Source organism: Pituophis catenifer, unplaced genomic scaffold, assembly GCF_029215685.1.
Source record: "Pituophis catenifer annectens isolate HBS135680 unplaced genomic scaffold, rPitCat1.0.hap2 SCAF_14, whole genome shotgun sequence".
NCBI lineage: Eukaryota > Metazoa > Chordata > Lepidosauria > Squamata > Colubridae > Pituophis > Pituophis catenifer.
Genome location: NW_027256894.1, coordinates 18,902,877 through 18,920,584, shown reverse-complemented (window position 1 = coordinate 18,920,584; position 17,708 = coordinate 18,902,877). Strand labels below are relative to the sequence as shown.

At 46.2% G+C, this 17,708-nt stretch overlaps 1 protein-coding gene across 2 annotated transcripts in view; it reads left to right on the top strand.

The window, feature by feature from the left end:
* The window catches only part of TRIP4 (thyroid hormone receptor interactor 4), a 36,756-nt gene extending 29,189 nt beyond the window's left edge, over positions 1–7,567 (top strand). For both annotated transcript variants that reach the window (XM_070953353.1, XM_070953354.1), the window contains one exon: positions 7,289–7,567. In XM_070953353.1, the coding sequence (XP_070809454.1) occupies positions 7,289–7,356 (68 nt within the window). In that variant the 3' untranslated portion in view covers positions 7,357–7,567. The remainder of the gene's footprint in view (positions 1–7,288) is intronic.
* The last annotated feature ends 10,141 nt before the right edge of the window (positions 7,568–17,708 follow it).

Below are 17,708 nucleotides of genomic sequence, written 5' to 3'. Positions count from 1 at the left end.
AGCTTCAGCACAGCCTGATTAGCACAAGCAGCTGATTGTCGGTTGGATCGGCCTCTCGACCCTCAGCTGTTTCAGGCTGCAGGGATTGCCATTGCCTATTGCCACGCGGGCCTCTGCTGTTTGCTGCAAGGAAGCAAATTGCTGGGAGGCAGGGGCAAAGGGAGATTTTTTTTCTTGTGCTAATCAGGCTGTGCTGAAAATGAAACTAAAGCAGACTGTTTTCTGTGTGCTGCAAGGAGGCAAATTGCTGGGAGGCAGAGGCAGATTTTTTTTCTTGTGCTAATCAGACTGTGCTGAAAACGAAAATGAAACTAAAGCAGGCTGTTTGCTGCAAGGAGGCAAATTGCTGGGAGGCAGAAGCAGATTTTTTTTTCTTGTTTTCCTCCCCCAAAAAAGGTAGGTGCGTCTTATAGTCCGGACCATGTTATACTCCGAAAAATACAGTAATTACAAAATTGACGTTCAAGAGTGATCAGGGAACTGCTGGGGGAAAGATCATTGCTCTTTCCTAAAAACTGTTTCTCTTGAAAACTCTTGGTTGGTATGAGAAGCAACATTATAAAGAACGGAAGGGAGGAAGGAATCTTGCAGAAAGAGGTGAATTCTTACTTAGTTTAGGTTCTGGAAAAGCCAGACTTTTCCACTTCTAGGATGCAGTAACAATCGCCTCCCTTTGGTGCAGTCTTCTCTCACCTGTCTAGCAGTTACCGCTGATAAAATGATTGCAATAATTACAGTCACCATGCAACATCAGTCCTTGTCTAATTACCTTGATTTGGTCTTATATTTCCTATGAAGCACCAGAGTTATTCCACTTGTGACCGTTTCCGACACAGATATCCTTTCTGCGTAGCTGAACTGTGTTTAATTTTTCTTTGCACAGCGAGTTGACTGTGTTGTTGTGCCCCCCTTGGAAACTCTCAAAGCAACCCAGCTTTTATCGCACGTAAAAGAATTCGGCTGCCCTTATTGACATGTGAGATTATCCCTGTGCTTTCTTGCTCTAAGGAAACAAAGATATATTGCACATTAAGTGGTCCTCAGAGACCTGTATTTATGAGGAAGGCAGCCTTTGGTCAAAACACATCTCTAGATTCATTATTGTAATCTAGAACTCAATGGCATCATGCTATAGAGATGTGGGAGCAAGTTTTGGAAAGCATGGTGCGCCCAATTTTGCATTACGATTTGAAAAGTACTTTAATATCTATGCTGTACTTGTTCTGACCTAGGCTTTCCTAAAAAGCAGGAAGCAGAGTCTTGGTCCCGGCAAAACCCCTTTTATTTACACGACTGTGAATTCCTTTCATTCACAGTCAGCAAGGCCTGGCCAAACAGTCTTTCAGAGGAATATTTATTAACACAGACCTTATCTCGCTTGGAAAGCTGCCATGTCAATAGTTTCCAAACACACTGCAAGGCAAAACTTGGCAGGGAGTCTCTGGGATTCACGGATAGATCTTCCCACTCTTGAAACGACCGAACGAACTGATTGTTTCCTGCAAAAGCCCACACCCTGTTCGCTCCTCTTTTGTTTCCTGTGGGAGGGGCCAATCACCTCCAAGGTGTGGCTTTACTCCCGAGTCGACCCTGCTTTCTTAGTTGTTCTTGTCTTCTGGCAGCTCTGCGCATGTGCAGACTGGGAACGGGCTCCAGCTGTTCCTCTGCCTCACTGCTGTCTAGCTCCCTCTCTGCCTCCGACGCAGAGCCCCTGTCTGAGCTTTCCCCAGCCCCCAGGACTGGCCCATGTTCCTCACCAACCTCCTCACTGCCTGACTCCGCTGCCAGCTCTGCTGGTCGCTGGTGGGCCACAATAGTACTTTAGAACCACAGAAACACACCGGCCCAAATTTCAAAAGTACCAAGTTTATATCAGGACAATCCATATTCTTTGCTGGCCACAAAACACTTGGGCCTTCCCAAAGCTGAAATCATCCCTTAGAAAGAAAGAAAAAAGAACCTTGCAGATTTCCTGTTTTAATCAGTTGTCAAATGCCAGGAAAATCAGGAGATCCAGGCAGTTCAAATGGGTATCAAGATTTATCGCAAGCTTTGTTGCAAGAATCTCAACGACTAGCAGCCAAGGGAAATTAGCAGGAGATAAAAGAGCAGAAGGAATTCAAGGTAGGCTGAACTTAGAGCTCTTGTGGGCGCGAAGGGACTCGAGACTGATGACGCATTTGACCCCTTCCTCAGGCTCAGCCTGGTCATCTCCTGCATCGGTGGTCTAATTGAAATGGGAAAATAAGCTTTGGGCTTCCACAAGTCCTCCTTTCTTCCTCCTGTCTTCCTCCTTTCTTCCCATCTTTAGGTGTCCTGATTCAAGGAAAATGCTGGTTTGGTCTCTTGGTTTGTAAGTGGTCCTTAAAGCAGTTTCCTACTTTGGAAATCACAGGAAACTCTGGTTTAACAAGCCACAAAAGGTTCCTTGAAGGCAGACCCTCAAAGGAAAGGGAAGAATAAGAAAGGAACTCATCACACTTCTGGTTCATGATAATTGGACTAGTAAGGGACCAGTAACTTCCTGTTGTAGTTTTCAGGAACATTTGTCTGTAAAGAACTCTATACAGTTCATGTGGTGTGATCTGACGAATTGGAGTCGATTTGATTTCATGGGTCAGGATTTGTCTGATCCTTCAGTCCTAACCTGGGATAATTGCTGGGAAAGCAATTTTTGTTGACTTGATTTAAGAGGGGAAAACAACCAGGGATGAAATCCAGCAGGTTCTGACAGGTTCTGGAGAACCGGTAGCGGAAATTTTGAGTAATTCGGAGAACCGGCAAATGCCACCTCTGGCTGGCCCCGGAGTGGGGTGGGAATGGGGATTTTGCAATATCCTTCCCCCAGGAGTGGGGAGGGAATGGGGATTTTGCAGTACCCTTCCCCTGGAGTGAGGAGGGAATGGGGATTTTGTAGTATCCTCCCCCTGGAGTGGGGAGGGAATGGGGATTTTGCAGTACCCTTCTCCTGCCAGGCCACCAAGCCACGCCCACCAAGCCACACCACACTCACCAAGCCACGCCCACAGAACCAGTAGTAAAAAAAATTGGATTTCACCACTGAAAACAACCCACTGTTAGTGTTTGGGTGAGACGTCCGAATTCGGCTTCTGCTGGGTCACCGACACTTAATCTCCCAACTTTTCTGATGCACAGAGGGTCCAATCACATTTTCCCTTCTTTTCTTTCTTTCTTTCTTCCTTCCTTCCTTCCTTCCTTCCTTCCTTCCTTCCTTCCTTCCTTCCTTCCTTCCTTCCTTCCTTTCTTTCTTTCTTTCTTTCTTTCTTTCTTTCTTTTTTCTTCTTTTGGCTCTCAGTCTTTGAACAGTTCCGAACGAGATGATGAACAATGCTAGAAACAATTTCAATAACTGCCGAGTTCTGATTTCCAAAGAGGGAAATGCTGCTCCTTTCGCATCTCCACCGTGTTTGAATGGCGAAATCTGTGGCCCTTTGTTCTGAGCCCTCAAAAGCAACCAAATTCCTCGGCAATCAGCAAAATCCTGCTTTCGAAGGAGGAGGAGGAGGATTTTTTAAAATATGGAGTCTGAGGTGTTAAATGAACCTCAGAGGTCATCTTGGTGTGGATTATATTGTTCCCTTTTCATTATTTCTTCTGTCGGGTGAACCTGCTGTAGGCATTCCCCGCCCTTCCATTATTATTATTATTGTAGTTAAAAAAACCGTGTCTGGTAAAATCACTCCAGTCTCCACTGTTGGGAAACAGCATTTGTATCTCTGCAGAGGTGGCCTCGTCCTACAGCTTCTGTGTTTGCAGTCGACACACTGGTACGTGTGACTCAAGGTGGCTCGGTTTCCTGACATCCGCGGTGGCTTTGTCTCGCGAAGCAGAGAGCCTGTTGTTGTGAGAGCTGATCGGGCAGCTGCAGCAGAGACACAGCCCTGAACAGGAATGCGCCCAGCTAATCTTGATTCAGCTTATTTGCTGGAGCAGTGACTGTGTGGCGGCGTGTCTCCCTCCTTGGGAGAGCAACTTTCTCCCTCCCGGAATCAAACTCTTTATCTGTTTCTATCAGTCGTGATGGTTTTCCCTCACCTCCCGGAGGGCTCGGTTGGCTTCTGACAGGAAGATCCCTGGCAAGCTGTTGAGAAATATTCCTGGCTCGGGTTTTGGACAGCGGGCCAAGGACGATTGCTTAAGGCAGGTGGGGGAAAAAAAGAAAAGTACAGCCAGCATTGGAAAGTGTTAGCGCATGTCTAGCATGCAAAAATGGAAGCCTGGCCACAAAGGGTGTGTACTAAGGCCTATTCTGTGCCTTCCCCACCCAACCGCACTCTTCCTTCTTCAGGGAAATATCTGCCCACATTTACAATATTTTGCATGGCATGCATTTGTCAAGGAGATTTACAGTTTGCAGAGGAGTCCTGGCAGCCTAATTGCTAGTTCGTTTGCTTTTGCGCCTGCCTGCTTATCCACAGGGGAAGGATGTGCGAAGTAGCATGCACCATCTGGCTAGCAGCATTCAGGTTGGTGACATCTTCCTGGGCGTCTTCCGCCGATCTCGCCTCGGGTCCAAGCAAGTCCACCGCCAGCTCCCGTTCTCCTCATGCAGTTAGTCTTTCCCATCAGAATGGTACCCATTAATCTACTCGCAATAATGCTTTTGAACTGCTGGGCTGGTAGGGCAGGAGGTAGAGGCAAGTGACGGGAGCTCACCCCATCCAGCAGTGCTACCAGGGCTCGAACCGCTAGAGTGCTGACCATTTCTGGCGGGCGCCTTTATGTTATGTGCTAAAAGAATGCCAACCCGTCTTAAATCTAAGATTTACAAGACAACCATCCGCCCTGTTGCACTGTATGGCACGGAACGCTGGGCAGCAACCACAGGGACCGAAAGCTATTTCCATGCCGTGGAAATGCGAATGCTCCGTTGCATATCGGGCATCTCCCTTCTTGGCCACATCACAAACGACACCATTCGACAACACTTTGGTGTGGCACCAATTATAGAGAAGATGAGAGAAGGCAGACTCCGCTGGTATGGACATGTCCTGAGAGCAGCCTCTTCCACCGTGGCCAAGACTGCCTACCCAACTAGAAGTCAGTGGTCGGTGACCCCGTAGGCGTCCAAAATAGAAATGCAAGATGCCATCAGCAAAGACATGCAAGCTGCGGGCCTTGCTTACCTTGCAAAGTGGCGTTCAATGATCCAAAAAGCGGACCCTGCACCTGCGGGAATACGCTAGGAAGAAGATGATCCAGCGCAGGGGTGGGTTCTAAATTTTTTTTACTACCGGTTCTGTGGGCGTGGCTTATTTTGTGGGTGTGACTTGATAGTTATGTGACAATTCTTTAGGATTTAGCAGGGGTACTGGTCTACCAGGCTTTTAACTGCTTGTAGAGCTGTACCGGTCTACTCATTTGTTTTTGGAGGCACAGGTCTACCACCAAACTGCCTTTTACCACTGATCAGCTGTAGGGCGGCCCTTTGAAGCCCCACGGCAAGAATTTAAACAGTTTTTTTCCCTCTAGCCATCAGCTGGGACTCAGGAGGCAGCAATAGATTGGGGGTGGGGCCAAATAAAAGGTAAGAATAACGCAGGGGGCGGGGGGCCAGAACCGGTTCAGTGACATCATATCGTCACCGCTACTGGCTCGGCGGAACTGGCGGAACCGGGAGGAACCCACCACTGATTCAGTGTCTTTAAGCCACTGCACCCCCACACCTCCATAGCTGCCTTTCATCCATCAGGAAAGCAAGCAAGCTAGTCAATGTCAAGATTTTCACTTGGCATCTCCTTTCATCTGACGTGCCAGGCAGAGTTACAGAAGCGGCAGGGCCGTCCTGCTAGTAGAGAAAGGAGATGAGCCGGGGCATTGCGAGGCAGAAGCATTGTGGCAGACAACCCAGTCGCTCAGTCCAAGAGAGCAGAATGCAGACTGCTTGGTTGAATGGCGTGATGGCACCGGCTGATAGTTCCTGGCAGGCCCCAGTCAGCCTGTAATGTATCATAGGATGCTTTGTCTTTCAAAGCCATATCTGGGCATTTGCATAGCGTGGTTAAGCCGGCCATGATCTCAGCCAGATAACAAGTGTTTCCCTCCTCCCATCCCATGAGATGTTTCTGACTTCAGCCGCATCGCCAGTTTGTCGTTCTTTTCCCACTGCTTCATCTTGCTGGCTTTGAGCCAACGTGGGGGTTTGAGCAAAACAAGAAAAAAAAAAAGAATGTGCGAAATTAGAAAGCAGCTTGACATGAGGGAGATGAAAAATGGGTCCTGACAGTGAGCAAAGCCAGATTTGTTTTCATTGTGGCTTATTGACTAAGCCAGGGTTGGTTGGGTTCACACAACCTGCTAAGTCATCAGTTACAGTTCACTCTCCCGAGTGGAGTGAAACAAACCTATTGGTTGGCTTAGCCTACTGAACAGACCTGGCAAAAGAAAGACGAAAAGAAGAGAGGATGAAGAAGGAAAAGTTGGTGGCCTCCTCCAGGATTAAATTCAGGGGTGAAATCCAGCAGATTCTGACAGGTTCTGGAGAACCGGTAGCGGAAATTTTGAGTAGTTCGGAGAACCGGCAAATACCACCTCTGGCTGGCCCCCGAGTGGGGTGGGAATGGGGATTTTGCAATATCCTTCCCCCAGGAGTGGGGAGGGAATGGGGATTTTGCAGTATCCTTCCCCTGCCACGCCACCAAATCATGCCCACCAAGCCACACCATGCCCACCAAGCCACGCCCACAGAACTGGTACTATAAAAATTTGGATTTCACCACTGATTAAATTGTAAATTAATGTTTCTCAACCTTGGCAACTGTGAGTGGACTTCAACTCCCAGAACTCCCCAGCAAGCAAACAAGTTGAAGTCCACTCATCTTAAAGTTGCCAAGAAAAACTCATAGACTTTCAGAATGCAACTATGAGGTTACATGAAACTTTCTACCCTGAGGACAGCCAGGTTTGCATCCAGACTCCTCGGCTACGTTCAGTTTGCAAGCTTTATTAAGCGTCCTGTTCGCTCTTTGGGGCCCTGTTATGCAAGGATTGCCTACTTTCATTCCATTTTGCCAGGCGTAAAAGCAACCTCAGTCCTCTTTCTCGTTTCTTTTCCCTGCTTCTCACCTTTTACTCAAGGCTTTCTGCTCTGCAGCTAGGTTTTGGGAATTGCCCCGTGTCGTCTGAAATGGGACAACCCCAGGATAGCAACTCACTCTCTGGGAGAGAGGTCTTAGTGCCTGCAGCTGAACGGAATTACAAACAGCCTTGAAGAATTACTGAAGAGTTTCCCTTCCCTTCCCCATTCTTTCCCCTTCTCTCTTTCCAGGGAAGCTGGATTCCAAGATTCACCAGGGAGCCAAGAAAGGGTTAATGAAGCAGAAAGCAGCCGTCTGAGTTCCCAAATCCTCCTCTTCCTCCTCTACTACAATCGCCATCGTACTCGCCCGACAGAATGGCTCTCAACTCGGGCTGAGATTTCAGGAGTGGCGGCCCCAGGAGAGCTGATGAGGAAGCACCGGCACTTAGGAACTCAAGGGTTCGAAGCAGAAGAAAACAAAGAAGGAAATTGCTGTTATCTTGCATCATTATAATCACAGCCAATATATATATGTGTGTGCGTGCTGAGTTGTTTGTGACTAAAGGGGGGGGGGGGTGTCTTTGGAGAGGATGGCATGAGGCCTCAGTACCTCCCCCAGGGCCTGGAGGGGGGTCTTCAGGAATGGGCTGCTGGGGGTTTGCAGGGGTTCGGGAGAACCTCTAGCTAAGATTCTGTGCAGTTTGGAGAACCCCCAAATCCCACTCCTGGCTGGTCGATATACGGTGGTTTGTTCACACCGGTCTTCCTTAGCCCGGTATCCAGTGGTGGGTTTCAAAAATTTTTACTACCGGTTCTGTGGGCTTGGTGGGTGTGGAATGAGAAGTATACTGTAAAATCTCCATTCCCACCCCACTCCAGGGGAAGGTTACTGCAAAATCCCCATTTCCTCCCAATCAGCTGGGACTCAGGAGCCAGAGAATAGATGGGGGCGGGGCCAGAGGTGGGTTTCAGCAGGTTCTGACCAGTTCTGGAGAACCGGTAGCGGAAATTTTGAGTAGTTCAGAGAACCGGTAGTAAAAATTCTGATTGGCCCCGCCCCCATCTATTCTCTGCCTCCCGAGTCCCAGCTGATCAGGAGGAAATGGGGATTTTATAGTATCCTTCTTCTGGAGTGGGGAGGGAATGGAGATTTTATAGTATCCTTCCTCTGGAGTGGGGTGGGAATGGAGATTTTACAGTATCCTTCCCCTGCCACGCCCACCAAGCCACACCCACAGAACAGGTAGTAAAAACTTCTGAAACCCACCACTGGGCGAGGCCAGTCAGAATTTTTACTACCGGTTCTCCGTACTACTCAAAAATACCGCTACCGGTTCTCCAGAACTGGTCAGAACCTGCTGAAACCCACCTCTGCCAGTATCCTTGCAATACGTCGGGATTGCAACTCCCGATTCCAAAAAGTCAGTTGGGAGGCAGGGAGTTGGAGTGTGTGTGAGGAGGGTGGCAGTCTGGGAACGGTGGGTCAAGGGCCAGGTGAAGTCTTGAGGAATGAACTTTTGGGGGAGAAGGAAACAGAAGACACCCACACACACACAGCTCCATTCTTGGAATGAATGTTCAGGCCTTGAATCTGTTGACGCCAAGTGCCATTTCTGCCCACTGCAGCTCATGGCAAGGTTGCCGTTCCATCCTGCCCGTTTGGATAGGATCCAGTGCTGCCAGCCAAAAAGCAGCCGGATGAGCTGAACTGAAAGATTCTTCCCTTGGCAGCTTCTACTGCCGATGCTCCCTGCCTCCTGGTGACATTTGGAGTTACTATGGACACCCGAGCGTGCGGGCACGACGCCTACCCTCAACAGCCTTTGCCACCCTTTATCCAGCCACCCCTTTCTAATCTCCCACTCCCCGACTCCTCTCCTCCCTTCCCCAAATAAGAGTTGGAAGGTTTCCTTGTCAAAACCTCGTCGTCGTCAAGCGACTGCAATTTCTCACAAGTTACAACTATTAGAATAGGTGGGGTGTTGTGAAAGGCAGGGTGGAGCGCATAGGAGCCACACTGGTTATTGGGCTTTTCTTAATGGCTGTAATTGCCTGCTGTGGTTTAATGCTCTTGTTGCTCCTTCGGGGGAGTCGGCCCGTGGCATTGGAGGAGGCTACACTTTCCGATGCCAAGGGCTGTGAACTCCATCCACAACGGAGGGGGGGAAAAAAGATTTTGAGGATGTGGTGGAAGGAGCAGAAGCGTGGAGTCCTTGGTGCTCTCTGAGTTTGTTTTCTTGCAGGCGTTTCATTACCAAACTAGGTAACGTTATCAATGCTAGGGTCTACAAGGAGCTATGTGGCTCAGCTCGGTCCAGAGGGACAGAGATTCCCCTTCCTTATGGCCAAAGCAGCACATGGTTTGCCCTCCTACGTGACTAAACCAAGTTATTAAACCAACTGTGGTTCCAGAGGATAGATGCAATCCAGACAGTTCGGATGTAACGGCCAAACACGGCTTGAAGTAAAATAAAGGTAAGGAAAGAGGCACTCTAGCCGGGACGCGAGGAAGGAGGTTCAGAAATTCAGGTGTGCCAGATGGATAATACGATGCCCTGATGGTTTTAGGGATGCAAACATATTCTGAGAACATTCTTACTGTGGTATAATAGAATTAGAATTAGAATAGAATAGAATAGAATTCTTTATTGGCCAAGTGTGATTGGACACACAAGGAATTTCTCTTTGGTGCAGAAGCTCTCAGTGTACATAAAAGAAAAGATAACATTCATCAAGAATCATAAGGTACAACACTTAATGATAGTCATAGGGTACAAATAAGCAATCAGGAAACAGTATCAATATAAATTGTAAGGAGACAGCAACAGTTACAGTCATGCAGTCATAAGTGAGAGGAGATGGATGATAGGAACAATGAGCAAAGTAATAGTAATAGTAATGCAGCCTTAGTGAATATTTGACAGTGTTGTGGGAATTAGTTGTTTAGCAGAGTGATGGCGTTCGGGAAAAAGCTGTCCTTGTGTCTAGTTGTTCTGGGGTGCAGTGCCCTATAGCTTTGTTTTGATGGTAGGAGTTGAAACAGTTTATGTCCAGGATGTGAGGGGTCTGTAAATCTTTTCCCAGCCCTCTTTTTGACTCGTGCAGTATACAATGGAAGGTAGGTTGGTAGCCATTGTTTCTTCTGCAGTTCTAATTATCCTCTGAAGTCCGTGTCTGTCTTGTTGGGTTGCAGAACCAAACCAGAGTTATATGATGTGCATGGATGGTCCTGCCCTCCAACCAGCTCCATCTTAGGATCCGGATTGCAATTAATGCTGCTTTTAAACTATCAGGAAAATTGGGAAAGACTCACAAATAAAGTGCCAAAAAATGGGGAGAGGGAGTCATTTTGCAAATGGCTTCCAAGGAGAGACAATCAAACCCTCTCATTTTAAATGACAATACTGTATGGAATTCCCAACAGAAGGTTGATGGCGTTTGGGGGAAGAGAAGGTGAAAAACCAAACAAAAACAAAAAGATTTTTTTTCTTCCTCTGAACGTCCTCTGTCCTTCCCCACCCCCCATTGCCTCTTCTGTAAAAGATAGCCTTTGTTCCCATGCAGGGGAAATAGATTGACCTGAATGATAAATGAATACACTCATGTGGGCATCCGAGATACCTGAGACAAGCAATTTCGCTGCCAGGAAGTAATAGTTTAATGTGTAAGTATCTCTTCCTATCTTTATACAACCTGGAAGCTAAGCAATCAGCAGCCCATTTGAAAATTTGGAAAATTAAAATGGGGGTGGGGGGTGTAGTGAATCCTGCAGCAGGGCTGCTGGGGGTTTGGGAGAACCTCTAACTACGATTCCATGCAGTTCGGAGAACCCTAAAATCCCACTCCTGGCTGGCCCCGCCTACCCAGCCCCGCCCCTCTCAGGAGTCCCCACGTGCGGCCCGTTTTGGATGCAGGTTAGTGCAGGGTATGCGCGGAGGCTCGGGGAAGGCGAAAAACGGGCCTACCGGAAGTTCGGGAAGAGGACCTCCAGAGCCTGGGGAGGCTGTTTTCGCCCTCCCGGAGGCTCGAAGAAAGTCTCCGGAGCAGGGGTGAAATCCAGCAGGTTCTGGAGAACCGGTAGTGGAAATTTTGAGTAGTTCGGAGAACCAGCAAATACCATCTTTGGCTGGCCCCAGAGGGGGATGGGAATGGAGATTTTGCAATATCCTTCCCCTGCCACGCCCACTAAGCCACGCCATGCCCACCAAGCCACACCCACAGAAATGGAAGTAAAAAAAAATTGGATTTCACCACTGCTCCGGAGCCTGAGGAGGGCAAAAATGCCCCCCCGTCATAATGCAGGAGGCTGACTAGGCCACGCCCGCCATGGCCACGTCCACCCAGCAACCAGGCAGAGAACCCCTTGCTAAAATTTTTGAAGTCCACCCATCATCTTAACTTACCCCGGAAAATACTAATTTATTTTTGTTGGTTTCCTATATTTTTTACATGGGTTTTTCTGGATTTTTACCCACAGGAGGATCACCAATTCCAAAATTTTAGATGGATGTGCCTTCAAAAAATTCCTTCCTGAGTTCTGGATTGCTCCGAGGCCCCAAGATGCCCCGGCATTCAATTCACTGCAACAGATCTCATTTGCCAGATTCCTCGGAAAACTGGCAAGCTGATCCCATCTCCCTGGGAGAGGCTTCATATTTTCAAGAAGCCTCAATTCTCGATGTAATCAGGAAGCAGGTTGATCTAGCAATTTTGGAGAAAATTACACGTTCCCTCAATCAGAAAGTGTTACTTGATGGTTGCCCCTGGGGGAAAAAAATAAATCTTAGGTTTGTTGAATACTTAAAAGTATTCATTTCCTTTTTCAGAGGTTTTTAAAAATCGGGGGAACTTGGCACATCATCTGGATGGAACGGTTTTGAAGGTTTCACTTGTTTTTTTATCCGTTGCATTCCTTTCGAGCAGCAAGTTCATTTTTAGTTTGTTTTCTTTGTTTGAAAACAGGCTGCCTTGTACTGTGTAACGTAAATAAAAAATTGTAAAAAGACGTACGTTTAAAAAAAAAAAAAGGGATGTGGGGAGCAGGTGGCAGACTTAAACCGTGATCAATTGTGCCTGGAAAAGAACCTGCATATCAGTTTTCACAGCCAAGAATAACATTACAATGCACAAAAGAAACACTGGTAGGGTACTGCAATTTCGACCATCCAATGCTTGGCGCACATGGATGGCCCTTCAGCAGATTAGCCCATAACCCTGTTGGGTTTATGGCTTAGCGCATTCCTAAAACTCGGCTCTTACGGCTTTTAATCTATGGTTTATTGCTTGAAGCAATGTGTGAACCGCCCACTTGTAGCAACACCTGGGTTAGCACAAGGTGGATTCCTGCAGCGAGTCTCTTTGGCCCTATCTATCTTCTCCCGCCCCATCTGCCACTTCCTCGTCAGTAAATAGAAGAGCCTTTTTCCCCCCCCCTTTTATCTTCTAACCCCATCGTTTTAATTTCTTAAATTACCCCACACAGAAAACCAAAGGGTGGTGTTTCACGTAATTGTTCAGAAGCCCAAGAATGTAACAACAGGGAACGCAGTTTAATTATTGAGCTGCTTCTGGTAGGTAATCTCTCTTTCCATTTTAGTTTTCCAGCGTTCTTTGAAGCTCCAATTTTTGGTCTACGCTTTGCCCCAAAAAGGTTGCAATTTCAAAGCACGATTGGTGCATGTGCTCTTCCTTGAAAAGCTGCAGATGGGAAACTGAGCCTTGGTAGTACAGTGGTCTAAAGCACCCTGTTATTAAGAACAGCTGCCTGCAATTACTGCAGGTTCGAATCTCGCCAAGGCTCAAGGTTGACTCAGCCTTCCATCCTTTCTAAGGTAGGTAAATTGAGGACCCAGTTTGTGGGGGCAATAAGCTGACTTTGTATAAATATACAAAAGTATGAAGGCTATTGCTTAGCTATTGTAAGCCGCCCTGAGTCTCCGGAGAAGGGCAGCATATAAATCAAATTTAAAAAAAAAAAAAAGAAAAGCTGCAGATGATGTGACCCAAAGTCAAGACAACCATCAACACTTTTAAACCTTCTCGCCCTCCCACATCATTCGTTACCTAGAAAAAAGAGCATGCTACATATGAGTAATACTTTAGAGATTTCTCTCTCTCTCTCATCATTAAAACAAGACCTAGACAAATTCAAGTGATGATGCTAAAAACGCTTACGAATGTAGCCCATAAAATGGCGAGGGAATAGTAAACAGCTTCAGTCATCCCTGCAAAGAAGAAGACTTAATCTGGATTGATTTTAGCAACTTTAAGATGGGTGGACTTCAACTCCCAGAATTCCCCAGCCGGCACCTGTACAGCAAGGCTCAATAGCCTCAGAGATTTTAAATAAATAAATAAATAAGCATAAGGTTTCTCTTCCCTTTTCTTTCTTTCTAAAACTACATACTTCTATCCTCCAAAGCAAGCATTTAATTCAGGGGGGAACCGAAGTCCTTAGCTGAATAGAGCCATTTTTGGCTTTGTACCCTACAGGTAGTCCCTGACTTACAACAGTTCGTTTAGTGACGCTCAAAGTTACAAGGGCAGCAAAAACCATTTTTCACAGCTACAACCTTTGTAGCCTCCCCACGATCATGTGGTCAAAATTCAGAGGCTTGGGGGTGGAAGCCAGATTCACTTAATAACCAGATTACTAATTTATCCACTGCAGTGATTCACTTAACAGCCGTGGCAAGAAAAGTCATAAAACGGGGCAAAGCTCACCTAACAAATTTGAGGCTCAATTGTGGTCATAGGTCAAGGACTACCTGTGTAACATAGATAGTGCCTTGGCTCCAAGCCAGTTGCTGCTCACTGCATTTCAGGTATGTAGGTTAGTTTACTTCCTTAAGCTTTTGTTTGCTTAATGGTATATTAACCGTCTATGTGTTTCATTTTGAGCTGATTGTTACTGCCAGGGTTTGTGGCTTTTGAAGGAAAGCCCACAAAAGTTGCCTGCACCCATGCCATTCTCCGCACAGCTCCAGCCTAGCCTTGTTGTTGTTAGTTGCGAAGTTGTGTCTGACCCATTGCGACCCATGGACAACTTTCCTCCAGGCCTTCCTGTCCTCAATTGCAGTCGTTAAATCGAGGACGACCTGCACTAAAGCTGTGACCTCCAGTCCGGTGTCAAACATCCAAAAAGAGATTTCGTGTGGCATTGGCTGAAGAGGTTTCCGCAGGCCAAGAGCACTTAAGATTGTGAAGGCAAGACAACAACGCTCCCAACAGCTGCCAGAGAGGATAATGGACTGCCAGCTGAAGGAAGGCCAAATGGGACTAATTTAAAGAAGTCCAATGAAGTTCTTGAACAGCAATAAATCTCCCAGGGCTATGAAGATGCATCGTGCTGCAGGTCAGCCCCCACCCAACCCGCCCTGCCCGCATGACTCCCCTTAGGAGAGTAAGCAGTTTTTATTTATTGTGCAACTGGACAGAACAATCTAATCAGCAATCAGCCTTGTAAATCACGCCATGAACGGGCTCTCAGCTAGACAATCTTCGGTGCTGAGTAAGGAAAAAGGACACGTCTCCATCCCCCGCCTGTTTTCAGCTCCTGATCTTGGACAGAGGGCATTGGTACACTGGGCAGAGATGGTAACATGGCACCGGTTAGGTTGTAGCTTCCTGCGCACACACTACGATTTGCATTATTCGGATGGTTCGTCCGAGACACCTACGTGCTAAGTCCTTTCTTAGAAGGAGTGTTTTCCTGAGGTCTTCTCATAGTGATGTGTTTTAAGCCAGGAGATTGCCAGAGTTGTCTGGCTGCTGTTGTGGGAGAATTAGCCTTCAGACATCATGGGCACTCCATCACTGGAGGTTTTTAAGAGGAGTCTAGACCAGGGATCAGCAACCTTAAGCACTCAAAGAACCATAAAAGCCCTAACCGGAAGCCCCCCGTTCAATTCTGGAGCCGAACCGGAAGTCCGGTTCCCCCACCATAGAGTCTCCTAGCGCGGCGTCCTTTTTCCTCTACCTGTCCTAACTGAAAGCCCTATCAATTGGAAAGCCAACCGGTGACAAGGAGCCGCAGCAGAGGGATGAAAGAGCCACATGCGGCTCCAGAGCTGCGGGTTGCTGACTCCTGGTCTAGACAGTCAGTTATCTGAAATGGTAAAGGTTTCCAAGGTCCCGTCCAGCTCCTATCCTATCCTATCCTATCCTATCCTATCCTATCCTATCCTATCCTATCCTATCCTACTCTACTCTATACTTCCTGTATGCAACTCAACACCTATTAACTATAATATGAATAGTCTACCTTTGAATCTGTAAACAGAGTGAATAGTTTGAGGTTTGCTCATTGAGACTCTAATTGTGATGTGCTTTTTAACATTTTTGCCATACGCTAAATAAATAAATAAAACCACACCAAGATTCTTGCATCATTGAGGGACAGACCTCAATGGACTCCTGGGTTGTTTTTTTTTTTTTTTTTTTTTTTTGGGTTTAAATGCCTGTGCTAGAGACTGACCTGATCAGCTGCACCCCGTGGAAGTATCTTAAGTTAGCATTCCTAATGAGAAGGTGAAAAGGTTCCTCCCACAAATGACTTGTAAAATGAAGCAATCCTCATTGAAAAAACAAAACACCTCCCTAATTTTCTGTTGCAGCACCTCAACTACAACTCAAAACACCCTGCAATAAATTCCAAACAAATAGAAGATGATGAGTCAGTTCATTGCCTGCTGATAGGTATAATTATGTTTTTAAAAGGGCTTTACATCTAAATGCCATCTGATGGCATGCAGTGATACTGTAGGATATATATATATATATTAAAAACTTGGGTCAACAGGGCAAGGACACACCTGTAACTACTATATTCTGACTGATGTGACGTTGTCCTTCTAACACAGGTAGTCCTCGACTTACGGACATAATTGAACTTACCAAAACTTCTGTTGCTGAGCGAGACAGTTCTTAAGTGAGTCTTGTCCCATTTTACGACTTTTCTTGCCACAATTGTTAAGTGAATCACGTTAAACAGTTGTTAATGTTAGTCACACGGCTGTTAAGCGAATCTGGCTTCCCCACTGAGTTCGCTTGTCAGAAGGTCGCAAAAAGGGAATCACGGGACACGGCAACCGTCATAAATATGAAACCACTTGCCAAGCATTTTGATCACGTGACCATTTGGATGCTGCACTGGTTGTAAGTGTGAAAAAACGGTCGTACGTCACTTGTTTCAATGTAAATTCAAACGGTCACTGAATAAACGATTGTGAGCCAAGGGCTATTTGTACTGCAATGCTACCGTTCTCTTATTTCTGGAATGCTTTTGTTTTTAAAAAAATCTTCTTAAAACCTATGCAATATGCACTCTGTCTGGAAATACCTTTTGGATTAGGCAGCTCTCTGAAGGGAAGGACAATCACCCTGCTAAACAAATAATTCCCTCAACACTGTCAAACTATTTACTAAGTCTGCACTACTATTAATCTTCTCATCGTTCCTATCAACCCATCTCCTCCCACTTATGACTGCATGACTGTAACTTTGTTGCTGGTATCCTTACAATTTATATTGATATTGTTTCCTGATTGCTTATTTGTACCCTATGACTATCATTAAGTGCTGTACCTTATGATTCTCGACGAATATATCTTGTCTTTTTATGTACGCTGAGAGCGTATGCACCAAAGACAAATTGCTTGTGTGTCCAATCACTTGGCCAATAAAGGATTCTATTCTATTCTATTCTATTCTATTCTATTCTATTCTATTCTATTCTATTCTATTCTATTCTATTCTATTCTATTCCATTCTTTGTTCTTTATTCTATTCTATTCCTCTTCTATTCTATTCCATTCTTTCTGTTCTTTATTCTATTCTATTCTATTCTATTCTATTCTATTCTATTCTATTATTCTATTCTATTCTATTCTTATTCTATTCCATTCTTTCTGTTCTTTATTCTATTCTCTTCTCTTCCTCTTCTCTTCCTCTTCTCTTCTATTCCATTCTTTCTCCTCTCTCTCTCTCTCTCTCTCTCTCTCTCTCTCTTCTCTTCTATTCTATTCTATTCTATTCCTCTTCCTCTTCTCTTCTCTTCTATTCCTCTTCTCTTCTCATCTATTCTAAACTCAGGATTTATGAATCCACTTGCTATCAGGTGAGCCGTTTGAATTCAGAAGCCTCACTTTTGCTTGCGTGGTCTCAACTGATTGTTCCGGCCTCTTTGCAAAGACTTGTCTTGGAAACTGCACAGCAGCTGCTAGAACAATGGTGGAAGTGGACATTCAAATCATTTTCAGCCCAAACCCTAGTGAAGTGGGCAATACACCCAATGCAACTTAGTCCTGGATTGGCTTCCTCAGAAGATTGTCTCAAGGCTGTAGAGCTGAACATGCAAATGGACTTTGCGTCAGAGCCTGAAACAGGTTTACCTGCAAAATCACTCCCGTCCTATTCCTTTCTGTGGGATGAGCTCCCCTCAAACTCCCCCAAAGTACAACGCAGGAAATCCTCGACCGAACAATTATACTAAAACTGAAGACACTAAAACTGTGACCCTCCTCCAGATGTTGTCGAACTCCAGTTCCAATCGCTGTTGGTTCAACCTGAAAGGTGAAGGATGGCTGGAACCTGCCTCCCCACGTCAATGACCTCCCCCTCCCAGAATTCCTGCCCAAGGACCCTGCTGCAGGCCTTCAAAGCATCATTT